General features: G+C 38.8%; 1 protein-coding gene across 7 annotated transcripts in view; it reads left to right on the forward strand.

The window, feature by feature from the left end:
- The window catches only part of Cc2d2a (coiled-coil and C2 domain containing 2A), a 109,004-nt gene that overhangs the window by 94,736 nt on the left and 1,748 nt on the right, over positions 1 to 12,520 (forward strand). For all 7 annotated transcript variants that reach the window (XM_021260260.2, XM_021260262.2, XM_021260261.2 and 4 more), the window contains 5 exons: positions 1,532 to 1,621; positions 3,159 to 3,272; positions 3,964 to 4,098; positions 9,439 to 9,561; positions 10,874 to 10,932. In XM_021260260.2, coding sequence (XP_021115919.2) covers positions 1,532 to 1,621; positions 3,159 to 3,272; positions 3,964 to 4,098; positions 9,439 to 9,561; positions 10,874 to 10,932 — 521 coding nt within the window. The remainder of the gene's footprint in view (positions 1 to 1,531; positions 1,622 to 3,158; positions 3,273 to 3,963; positions 4,099 to 9,438; positions 9,562 to 10,873; positions 10,933 to 12,520) is intronic.

The raw sequence follows: 12,520 nt of genomic DNA on the forward strand, positions 1-12,520 counted from the left end.
CCTAGCTGTCTCGGTCTGACTCTGGATGGAAGAGAGAAAAAAGTCTTCCCTGAGAATTCCTAATGACTAACTTGTTTTTATTCACATGTGGGACTGGAATTTACATTCCCTGTATGACTCAAAACACTTCAACCAAAACTCTAGTTGAAAGTATTCCCTTTTGGTATATGACACTGTCAAAAGCAGACCTAAATCCTTCTAGAAGAAAGTCATTTAATCTCGGCCACAAAACACAGAAAGTGCCAAGTGGCATGCCCACACAGCAAAAGAACATCAGGGTAGAAATAAGTCACCACACAAAAAGTAAGAGCTGAAGGGAACAACAGATGGGAGGTCCTGGCCACAGACTGTAGATAGAATCACAGAGTCCAGCCCGGCATAGAGCACAGGCCTGTACTCCCCGCATTCCGGAAGCCGAGACAGGAAGGTCGCCAGGGCTTCCAGGTTAGACTGGGATACATGAATTCCAGGCCAGCATGAACCACAAAGTGAGACCCTGCCTCAGAAAACAAATAACAGATGGGCCGGGGATGAGAATGAAAATAATAAATATAACTCCTAAACTAGGAGAAGAAAAATAATGAACTGGCATGAGAGGAGGAAAAGAATTTTAAAAACATGAAAAGTAAAATTACAGAATAAGATGGTAGAAATAATTAAATATTTACCAATAATCAATCAAAAGAAAGGGACTAAGCTTTCCAGGGAAAAGACACAGATTGTCAGAGTTTAAAGACTTTTTAGTAGAACTTCGCAAGCTGATTCTAATATTTATATAAGATTGAGAAGGGCCAAATATAGTCAAAACAATTCTGAAGAGTAGGGACCAGTGGGACCCAGTGGGAACACTTGCCATAGCATCTGTCCAGGAAATTATAAGACCTTCGTGATTAAGGCAATGTGGAACTGACAGAGTGAGCAGAAGATAGAGGAGAACATAAAACCCAGCACGGACTCATTCAAATACAGAAAACTTATATGTGGCAAAGATTGGAGATCAGTAAAGATTGATTGTTAAATAAACTGTATCGGGATCATTGATTTTCATAAGGAAAAAATAAAAATAGACTCCTACTTCACAACACTCGGTTGCATACAGATTAAGGGCTTAAGTGTGAAAGGCATTGTGATTTTTATGGTCTGAGACAGATAAGACTTCTTAACTAAGAAAAAAGCACAAACTTTGTTATAAAGAAAAATAATAATTTGACCAAATTAAATTGAGAATTTGAGTTTCTCAAAAATAACTGCAAAAGGGCTGGGGATTTAGCTTAGTGGTTCTGCCGCCTGCCTCGAAAGTGCAAGGACCCAAGTTCGATCCCCGATACCAAAAAAAAAAAAAAGCTGCGAAGAAAATGAAAATTTAAGCCACAAATCAGAAGATATTTATAACATATATAATACATAAATAGTAGAAGTAATCTACAAGATGTTTAGTGAGTGTTAAGTAAAATAATATTAATACAAAACAGAAGGTTGGGATTGCTATTTTGCTGGAAATTATTTTTTCATGCCCATTTTGTTCACACAGGAACTGGTAGCTCGATATGTTTCCTTGATTCCTTTCTTGCCTGACACGGTTTCCTTTGCTGGCATCTGTGATCTCTGGAGCACATCTGATGTGAGTCCTTCTTCCTCGAAGATTGGCTAACTTGCTCTGACTTTACTGAATATTAGCTAAATGGCTTGCATGATTTTACATTGCAACATTCATTGATCATCATAAAAATCTACTTGGCCATCTGTTCAGCAGCATGAGCTATATCCTATAGTATTTTTTTCCAGGTTCATTTTTCTGAAAGTTAATAAGTTAAAAATAAATTAATTACACAAAGAATAAAAAGTAAGACTTTTTTTGAGACAAGATCTTGCTATGTAGTTCAAGCTTGCTTTCAACACACTGTGGAGCTTAGGCTGGTCTCAAACTCATGGCAGTCCTCCTGCCTCAGCCTCCCAAGTGTTGGGATTACAGGCATGTGCCACCACAAAAAAATAAGACTTTAGATGTCTTGATGCTGAATTATCCTGTTAGCGTTACTGTAAAAATATCCCAGTTTTATTCATAAAAATCAAAATTTCATTCAATACTGTAATTGGCAATTGTATATTCCTTAATTTGTAGGCTAAGACCTGAATCATTATTTATTCATTATGTACTTATTGGTCACCTACTGTAATACCAGGCATAGCATTAGATCCTGGCCTTAGCAAAATAAATATAGCTCCACTTTTACTGAATTTACAATTTTGTATGGTACGTAAACTTCCAAACTGATCTTAGGTAATATGAGACAAGCATATATTACCAAAGGTATTAATTCTGCTTCTGGGTCTCCCACTGTACTGTGTTTTCATTGCACAGTGTTATACAACTTTCTTTGAAAGAAACTCCTAAGTTGAAGAAATTTAAGCATGCTTTACATTTTTTGTTCCCTGATATATTTTGGCAACATAAATGTTGACAGTTTTAGAAAGGAATTTTCTACAACCTGTAGGGATCCATAAGATAGACGAAGCATGGAATGGTTCTTGTACTTGTAGAGCCAGACTGGCTTAACATTGTCTAGGCGTTACTTTGATTTATGCCTTCACTTTCTCATCTGCAAAACTAGAGAATAAGAGTACTCAAAAGGTTGCTGTAGGATTAAATGCATTAATGCATGTAATGTGCTTTACAGACTATTTACCAAGGAGTGGGCAGTCATATACACATTCAAAATGAAAACTAAAACTCTTTAAAATTGTTGCCCACACCTCAATCATAGTGTTGATTCTAGAAATGTACATTGTCACCGATATTAGAGAAGACACTATGTCCACTACAAGTGTTGTTAAAGACTGTTAACTGGCATGGTGGGCATGGTAGTGTATGCCTGTCTGCCCAGCACTCAGGAGGCTGAGGCAAGAGGATCACCATGAGTTTGAGGCCAGCCAGGGCTACACAGTGGGTTCAAGCCTGGCCTGAACTATATACCAAGATCCTGTCAAACAGAAAAAACTCAAAAATCATCAATATAGTAATAAATTTGGGAAAGGACTTGAAAACTAGGTTTTATACTTTAAGATATTAATCTCAACTATGCCTTGCTAAAACTCTGTGTGGCGATCCAGGTAAAGCAGCCAGTCAACACTACATATTCTTCTTTTCTTCTTGTCAGCAATTTCTTGATCTCCTGGCAGGCGATGAAGAGGAGCACGCGGTGCTGCTGTGTAATTTCTTTCTGTTCCTGGGAAAGAAGGCCTGGGTGGTGATGGGCAATGCTATTCCTGAGGTACGGCCCCGAAGCCTGGCTCTCGCAGAGGAGTGCAGTTGTCCAGCTGGGTCCATGGATGGGACTTGTTTTCATAACAACTCTGAGTTACTAGGAAAGTGGCCCAGAAATGCCCTAAAGGTAGACAGAACCACCAATGAGACGTGAAATGACTTGATGTGGTACGCAGGTCCCTCAACAGCATTTCAAACTGTTTTTTAGCAAAACTGGAGCCTTCATCACCCAAAGCCCCAGTTAGCTCTCCTTTTGTGTAAGCCTCTCCTGTCCATTCCCAAGCATCTTTCAAATCTTCTATGTATTTGCATAATTATAAATGAGTATCAAATGGAAGTTACTTTCTTAGAAATAGTATTTCAAAATAATCAGCCTTCTAGATACCCAAGGGCAATTTTATTAACTCTAACAAGAAAATGCCAATGACTTCTTACTTCATTAGAAATGGTTCTGCAGCCAATCTGGAGATATTCTGGTTGAGTAAAATGACCGTTATCTTTACTTGGACAGTACTAGTATAAGATCTGAGAATTTTGCCCAAAAATATTATTTTTAAAATTCAGAACTACAAACTAGTTTTCACCATTTACCATGGAATTTTAGGGTCCAACTAAAGTAACAAAATGTTTGTGCAAACTATTTTGACCTTAATTGCATAGTTCATTCAAAACTATTTTTAACATCTATTTCCCTTCAGGGTCCAACTGCCTATGTGCTAACTTGGGAACAAAATCATTATTTAATATGGAATCCCTGCAGTGGACATTTTTATGGACAGTTTGATACATTCTGCCCCTTGAAAAGTGTGGGTTGTTTAATTGGTCCTGATAATGTGAGTATTATCATTTTCTCTTAAACATGGTTGCTTTCTGTTTCTTAATTGGCCATTTAAATAGTTATGCATCAGAAAAATTTATATAAATGTAATAAACACGTACACATACATACACTAGTTTTTAAAATGTAGCCAAGATGGTGGCAGAATTAGTCACCTGAATAGTCCTAAGTGAAATTTTTGGTTGTCTTAGTCACTTTCTTGTTGCAGGGACAAAATACTCAATACCTACAAGTTAAAGGGGGAAAGGTTTATTTCAGCTCACAGTTGGTAGGGGTTTCAGTCCATAGTCACCTGGCTCCAAGGCAGGGAAGCATGGCAGAGGGGCCTGGCACAGAGACAGTCCATGGCAGGGCAGGTGGGAAGCAGAAGGCAGGAAACAGCAAATTTGCCTTCTTTCTTTCTCTTTACACATCCAGGTTACAAACGTTTGCCAGTTTGAGGCTTCCCTCTTCAGTAATTCTAGCACCCACAGTTATGCTACACCAATCAGCAGAATGACCCAGTTACCACACCCGTAATCCAGTATCACACACCCATGCACCAGCCATCTCCCAGAAGCAGCACCTATGAATGCATGAGCCTTCGGGGGACATTAGATATAAGTCATGACAAACTTTATACAATATACATATTTTATTTATAAATAGTATATACTTATATATACATCACTTTTATATCATATAAAAAACACTTAAAATAAACATGAACAATTAGAAAACCTAATAGCTTATTCCTGTATCGCTGAGGTATGTACCCTACCCTTTGCTGCTAAAATTAGAGTTAATATATGCCAGTACCCAGCAAAGTACCTGTATTTCGTGGGTGCTCAGCAAACAGCAACTATCATTAATTACAAATATGAAAAAAGTACTGTGGAGCTCTATTCTCATGTTAATTATTATTTTTAATTAAAGTCATTATCATAATCACACATGGTTTGGGACGCTCCATTTGCATTTAGAGGATCACTTCAAGGTCATTAGTAATCAACCAGGATTAACGGACATTGGAAAATAGTTTAGAACTCCACTTTCTGGCAAAATTATTGTTGGCTCTCGAAACAATCATTGTATGGCTGACTAGTTCTCATAAAATCAGTGTTTTGTGAGGAAGATCCTTCTCTTCTCCACTTGTACAGACAATAACAGTGGCTGGCAAGGCCAGGCATTGCTGGGGCAGCTGAGCTCATCCTACTCCAAGCCTTGACCGCTCTCGGTGGAGGCCTCCATCCTGTGTTAGCGCGCCACTTCCAACTTTAGTATACGTGCTGGTGAAGCAAGCATGGCCTGGCACTTCCAAACCTCAGCTGCCCTCAACTCAGCACATCACCTCTTCAGATATCAGTCTTTCTCCTTCTGTACTTCTTTTCCAAGAAATAAGCTTCTTTCCTTCCCTTCATTTCCACTCCTACTCTGAGACCTGGATCCATCAACTAAACCTCTCCAAGACCTTGATCCACTAACTAAACCAACCCCTCTATTTTCCCCTTCTCTACTTATTTATATGCTCAAGAATCTAAAAATTCTAAACTCTGCTTCTTCCCACTTGGATATACCTTGAACTCCCACCACTGCTGTTTGAATCAGCCTTCTCATTATTAAGATATAATACCCAACACCATAAAGGAGTTTAATTTGGCTCATGGTTTGGGGAAATTCAGTCCACTGTAGTCTGACTCCGAGGCAGGACCATCATGGTAGAAAGGCAAGGCAGAGGAAAGCTGTTCAGTCTATGGCCAGCCTGGAAGCCAAGAGTGAAGAGTAAAGGCAGGAGCCAGGACAAGACTACACCTTTCCAGGTCAGGCCCCCAGTGACCCTTTCCTTCTCTCAAGGCCCAACTTCTGAGTACTGGATTTATGGGGGACATTTGAGATCTAAACCATAACATCTGCCCTTTTTTTCCTTCCAGAATTCTTCAAACACTACTTATACTGTCCGCTACCACTTTGTCAACACAGTCAGAGCTTTGCCCACTATAGTCTAGCTTTTCTCTAATCAAACCACACAAATTAAACACAAGTACCACTGTCTTGTTAATGAATAAGTGATTGTAACAATTCTCATTCCTCGTTCTTCTCTCTTTTCTATGAAATATAACATGGCTAACTACTTCATGAAAACACTTTTCCTCTCCTTGGTTTACTGATAAAACAGTTTGGTTTTAATTTTTTCTGCAATAGCTTGTTTCTTCCACTGTTTTTTCTTCCCACATCTTAAAAGTAGATGTTCCTAAAATTTCTGTATTTAGATTCCTCCCAGGATCATACCTATTAGTAATATGACTTAATCCTGGCATAGAAGTCATGATTCTGTCAAGAGCCCCAGAAACTGTTTGGTTTTTTTTCTTTTTCTTTCTGGAGACAGGGTCTATGTAGCCCAGGCTGGCCTTCAGCTTGCAGTGATTGTCCTGCTTCAGCCTCCCACCCTTGGCTGAGCCCCAGAAACTTTTGAGTCCTGAATTATAAATTGTTTGCTCAATACCCTGGTGCTTAATCAAAATCTCAAAGTCAGTTCATCTAAACTTCAAGACATTTCTCTTTTGCTTCCAAAACCAGGTTGTCTTTCTGTCTTCCTGTTGCTATGGATATCAGTTAACCAAATCCAAACTCCAGAATTGTCCTAGATTTTACCTCTTCCTGTTGCTTCCTCCTTTAATCCTATTTACAGATACCAAATTATATAAACCCTGCCACTTCAGTTCCTTTAGGTCATGGTATTACTGTTTCACCCTACATTACTGTAAATATCCAACTAAAAGTCTCCAATTCAGTTCACAAAATTTGATATACTGGTGCCAGTTAAGCTTCTTAATGTTTAGTTTTCATCGTTTTATGGCTCAGAGTTATGATAGGTACTTCACTACCTACACATGTAAGGATAACCTTCTCACCTTAGATTTCCAAACCCCATCTAATCTGCCCCAGCCACCTCTATCCCACGAGTGCTATTCCTTATGACTTTTCTGCACATTCCCTACCCAAGAGCCAAACAGTAGTCCTTAAAGATGTTGCCTTCTTCAGACAATCCCTTGATTAGGATTCCAAGTAATCAACCTCACTGGCCATCACTTCTCTATCTTTTACTGCTTTTTCCTTGTTTCTCCAAATTTGAAACATTAAAGATTCTTAAAGTTTATCAAACCTCTTTTCTATCTATATTCCCTCCCTAGAAATGCTATATATATTCCAGTGACTCCGAAACTTGTATCTCCAGCTCATCTAGCTCCCCAGAATTTCAGCCTCAAATATCCACTCACCTGCTCAAATCCTCATTTGGATGTCACATAAACATCCCAAAATTAACACATCCAAACTGGAATCTGATTTATTTTTGCATGTTTCCCATCTCAGTAAGTGACAGTTCCATCAGTTCATTTATTTAGGCCAAAACTCTTGGAGTCATCTTTGATTCCTTTGTTCCTCTCTCTCCTACCATCCAATCCATCTCCATCATAGATCCCATTGGTTCTCTCACAGTATACACAGACTCCAGCCACAGTTCACCTTCACTGCTTCCATTTTCATCCGTGTCACTGAGGCTCTCTCACCTGGGTTACTCGGAGAAAAAAAATCTTCTTAACTGGAGACTTCACCGCCCACCCTATCCTTTTCTGTCCAGTCTCAAAACAGCAAAGAATTCTTGTTAAAATGGAAGGCCAATTATATCACTCCTCCACTCCAAGTACCCCATTGGCTTCCTTGCACGCTCAAGGGTCAATGCCTAAATCTTCCAAATGGCCCTCGTGGTCCCTATGATCCAACACCCACCCTGTCCCTGCCCCATTCTCTGCTACTGTCGTTGCTTACTTGTTCTCTCCTCTGAGGCCACTTCCTTGCTGTCCATCCTTGCACCTGTTGCTTCCTCTACATAAAGGACCAGGCTCCCTTTAGCAGGCATTTTCATAAATTTCTCTGGCACTTCTTGCATTTCTAGTCATATGTAACTTCCATAGGGAGAGATTCCCTATGTTAAAATTCCATCTGCTCCTACAGGTCAGCTCTCTCCATCGCCCTTATGCAGTTAGCTGTTGGCACTGTGAAGATAATAAAAACCCATCCCCAAACTACACAGCCTCAAACATGTATTCTCGTGAGCCGATCAGCGGGTCTGCTGGGACGGCTCTGCTCATCAAGGGTGGACAGCTCTGCTGCTTGCTCACTGCAGGCCTGCGGGCTGGATGGGATGGGACAGCTCTGCTTCAGGTGTTCATCCTGGGACTTTGGCCAGTGGCAATGGAAGAGGCACAAAAGTGCAGGTGGAAACACACAAAGACTCTCAGTTTAGATTCGTAAGTCACACACTAACACTTCTATCCCTGTCTACTGGCCAACAGTCAGGGGGCGGGGAAGTGTATCATCCCTTCTAGTGGAAGGAACTGAAAACTAACATGAGAAAGGGTATGCTTATAGGAAGGAGTTAGGAATTGGGGCCAATGATACATTCTACCACATGACTCAGTATCACTTGATAGCTCATGTATTTACCTTTAGTTTTTGCTATATACCTCATTAGATATTCCATGAGGGTAGGATTGTTTCATTCACTACTTTATCCCCAGTGATTAGAATGAGTAGGTACTTAAATATGTTGAGTGGACATGTGATTCAGTGTTGCATGGACAAATCCACACACTCAATGTGACTGTTATACGGCAGGAGTTAATACTAGATGGTAAAGATCTAATAGTGAATTAGGGATATGGTGAATGTCCTTGAGCCATAATTTAGTAATCTAATGAGGATGGACAGGAAGTTATAGACAATAATTAATAATAGTGATAATAACAGGTAACAATTATTGATCACTTACTATGTCCCAGCTATTGCCCAGCCTTATGAGGTAGTTATTATTTTAATCCCAGTTTCATAGAGGAGGAAATTGAGACATACAAAAGCTACATAAATGCTGGGGCCAAAATTCAAATGCCAGTGGTCTGATTCCAGGACCAATACGCTATAGTGCCTCACCAAGACACTGCAGTGCTGTGGAAACAAAGAGGTGGACAAAGGAGTCAATTAGGAGGCTGAGAAGGACAGGATCAGGAAAGCTAGGCTAAGAAAGGAGGGGCCTTGACTCCTAAAAATATTAAGTGTCATAGTCAGGATTTACCCTACTTCACCAAACCTACAGTCAACAATAATGTACACCCTAACTTCAAATACCAAAAATGTGGGAAAAAATGACCACTATCAACTGTATGATGCCACTAATTGCAAAACGGAAATTTTACAAATCAAAAAATGATTGAAGAGAGTGTGCAGCCTATTTTGGTCATACACACACGTGCATATGTATCTGCCAGCATATATGCTAATGTAGTTTTGTCCTTTTTAGATTTGGTTTAATATTCAACAGTATGATTCTCCACTAAGGATAAATTTTGATGTCACCAAGCCCAAGTTATGGAAACCTTTTTTTTCAAGAAGCCTTCCATATCCTGGCCTTTCCAGTGTTCAGGTATGATTTCTTTATTAACAATACAAGGAAAGTAAAGGATAGGAAATCATCATAGAAGTAACTAGATATCTCTTGGCCTTTAATTCTACTCCTAGCTGCCTAATTTAGAACAGTATGTTTTTCAAACTTATTTAAGCCAAGCTCACAAACACGTTTACCTATGTACAAGTACTAGTTATGAATATTTGAGATATATGTGAAAGAAAGTTTTGATATAAAAAGTCTTATGACATACAAAGTGCCAGAAAATATATTCTATGTAATTAAATTTTGGTCTCACCCACTAAATTGATTTCAAAACTACTAGTAAAACTTGAATGAAACTGTATTTCCAATCCACTAAGGCTCATTAAATTAACAGAGTCTTGAGCAGTGGCTTGCTGTAAGTAGAAAGCAATGACATTGGTTGCTAAAAGTTTTTGTTTCATTTGATAGCTACAAGTATGTCTTACTGGGTTCTTAATATAATTTTGTTTGTTTGTTTGTTTTACTGTGGCATAGCCATTCAAAAAGCTTTCAAAAAACATTGCCGTGGAGAAATTCTCCATATACAATTCGCCTGTGTATGTGAGATGACATATACAAGATTTTTCATTGGAACATGGTTTGAAATAGCATAAGACTTAGAATGACAGATCAATTATAGTATATAGTGGGATATTTTATAGCGATTAAATGAACATTAATGAATCTTAGTAAGCACTCTAAAACTATATTTGCTGTTATCCCTTGTATAATGTTTAGAGAAAAATCAAGTTGCACGTTCATAAAGTTCAGAAAACATGCAAAACAATATGCTGGTTAGGACTGCATATCTGCAGTACAATCTCAAACACAGATTAATTTGTCTGTCTTCATTTACTACAGTGTAAGCACCATGCAGGCTGGGATTATTCACGGTAATATCCCTATTACCATTACCTGTGAAGGTGCCTGGCAACAATACTCATTTAAATGTTGAGTGAAGGAATGTTAAAAACAAACTCAGGTCATGGTTACTTCTGTGATGGGAAAAGGGAAATGAAACTGAGAAAGAACTACAAAGCTCTGCAACTTATCTGTGGTGCTTTATTTATAGTGGGTCATGGGTGCACCCTTATGCTATCCTCCGTATCTTACTGAGTATCTGAAATTTCATAATTAAAAATATTAAAGTATATCCATTCAAAGGCCGGGGATTTAGCTCAGTGGTTCCGCCGCCTGCCTCTCAAGCGCAAGGTCCTGAGTTGGAGCCCCGGTACCAAAAAAAAAAAGGTCTGTCTATTCAAATTAAGTGATTTCTAGCATTTCCAAAATATGATCTCTTTTACAGCCTGAAGAGCTAATTTATCAACACACAGATAAAACGGCTGCAGCGGAGCTACAAGACAGGTAACATCATACCCGTAAAGCCACATGTAATCTGTCACAGAAGCATAATACCGAACTTCACACAGCTGTCGGCCTGGATCTGTATGAAACTGGGGCAATTAAATCCATGATTACAGGTATTGAGTACAGATGCGATCTCTAAATCTCAAGGCTCAAAACAGTGCATTAGCATCAGTACAGTGTAAGACAGAGCTGAACTCTAATAAAAACACGCAGTTCTCCAAAGATTTTACCTCAGATTAGAGCTTAACATCGTGTTATTGTAGATCTTGTTGAAGCACATCATAATCCTCAACTTAAATATGCTTCTTTTGTCTATTAGTGGCCTGTAAAACTTCAGCTAGTTTATGAACCTAACCAAAGGAGAAGGCTGGTAAAAGGCTGAGTCCCTCTAATTCCACTCATACTAAAATCACTTTCTCTCTCAGTTTCACAAATGTGGCAAATGAGGTTCAAAGTGGTCCACGTACTGTTAAACGTTAAAGGGGGTGTGTGAGCCTAGCCACATCTTTCTGCTTTCCAAACCTATTTGCCATTTCCACTGGATCAAGCTATGTGAAGACAACTATGTCAAATTACACAAGGTCATATAGGACCCCCCTTTTAGACATTATTATTAGAAAACACCAATTTACTCTTAATTTCTCCATAAAGCTTTATTTGGGATCCTCATGTGGAACTTATTCTGTTTCTTCTAAGATCTTAGACATGCTATCAATTAGACTCGAGTCATTTATTTCTTCAGTATTAGTGTGTGACAATTCACCCATAGTTTCTTGTTCAGGCCATCTTGAAACCAAAAGATACATGTTTCTTAGCAAAAAAAAAAAAGGGGGGGGGGGATCCTATGGCTACTGAGTAAGCTGGCCACAACTCTAAATCTCTGCATTTGGTTAGAGGATGGACAAGAAGCTTTAGAATCAGCAGTGTTTCAGTCTGCATGTCATCTCCCTTCTTTAGTCAAATCAAATTATATCAAACTGTCTTCTCATCTGTAAAATCAAGACTGTATCTTCTACCTTGTGGGTTATTGTAGAGATTCAAAGAAAGTGTATAAAAAACACAGTTCCCAGTAAATAGCTCAGTAAATGGTAGCTATATTCCATCATTCTATGTTTAAGCTTCACTTTCTATGAAGTCATACTTATATTAAAACATTAAGATGCAATGATGGCATTTTAAAGGTAGTGTAAGGCAATTTAGAAAAAAAATTATACTATTATGAATAAAGGTGACTGGGGAAAAATCAATATAAGCCCTGAGAGCCTTATACATATTTGAGGATTTCAACACAAGTCCTACTCCTTATGTCTGGGTCAGATTCGTCAATCAGTATGTCACCAAATGAATACATGATAAATTCTTTTGTGGTAATAAAAAATGTCTTGCCACCTGTGTTGACGTTAGCCAGCCCGTCATTCAGTGTGCCTCTTCTGTGCTATTTTCCAACATCTCTTAGGCCCTTAGGTACTATATACTTAGAAATTATACATCTGCTTCACATCCCACCCCCATAAACAACTGTTAAAGAATCACTTGTGTTGACTTCAGAATCCCCAGGGATTGGCCCATATTTATTACTAACTGC

The sequence above is a fragment of the Heterocephalus glaber genome, unplaced genomic scaffold (genome assembly GCF_053883595.1).
Source record: "Heterocephalus glaber isolate CG9 unplaced genomic scaffold, H.glaber_assembly_v1.0 deba00001509, whole genome shotgun sequence".
NCBI classification, from domain to species: Eukaryota; Metazoa; Chordata; class Mammalia; order Rodentia; family Bathyergidae; genus Heterocephalus; species Heterocephalus glaber.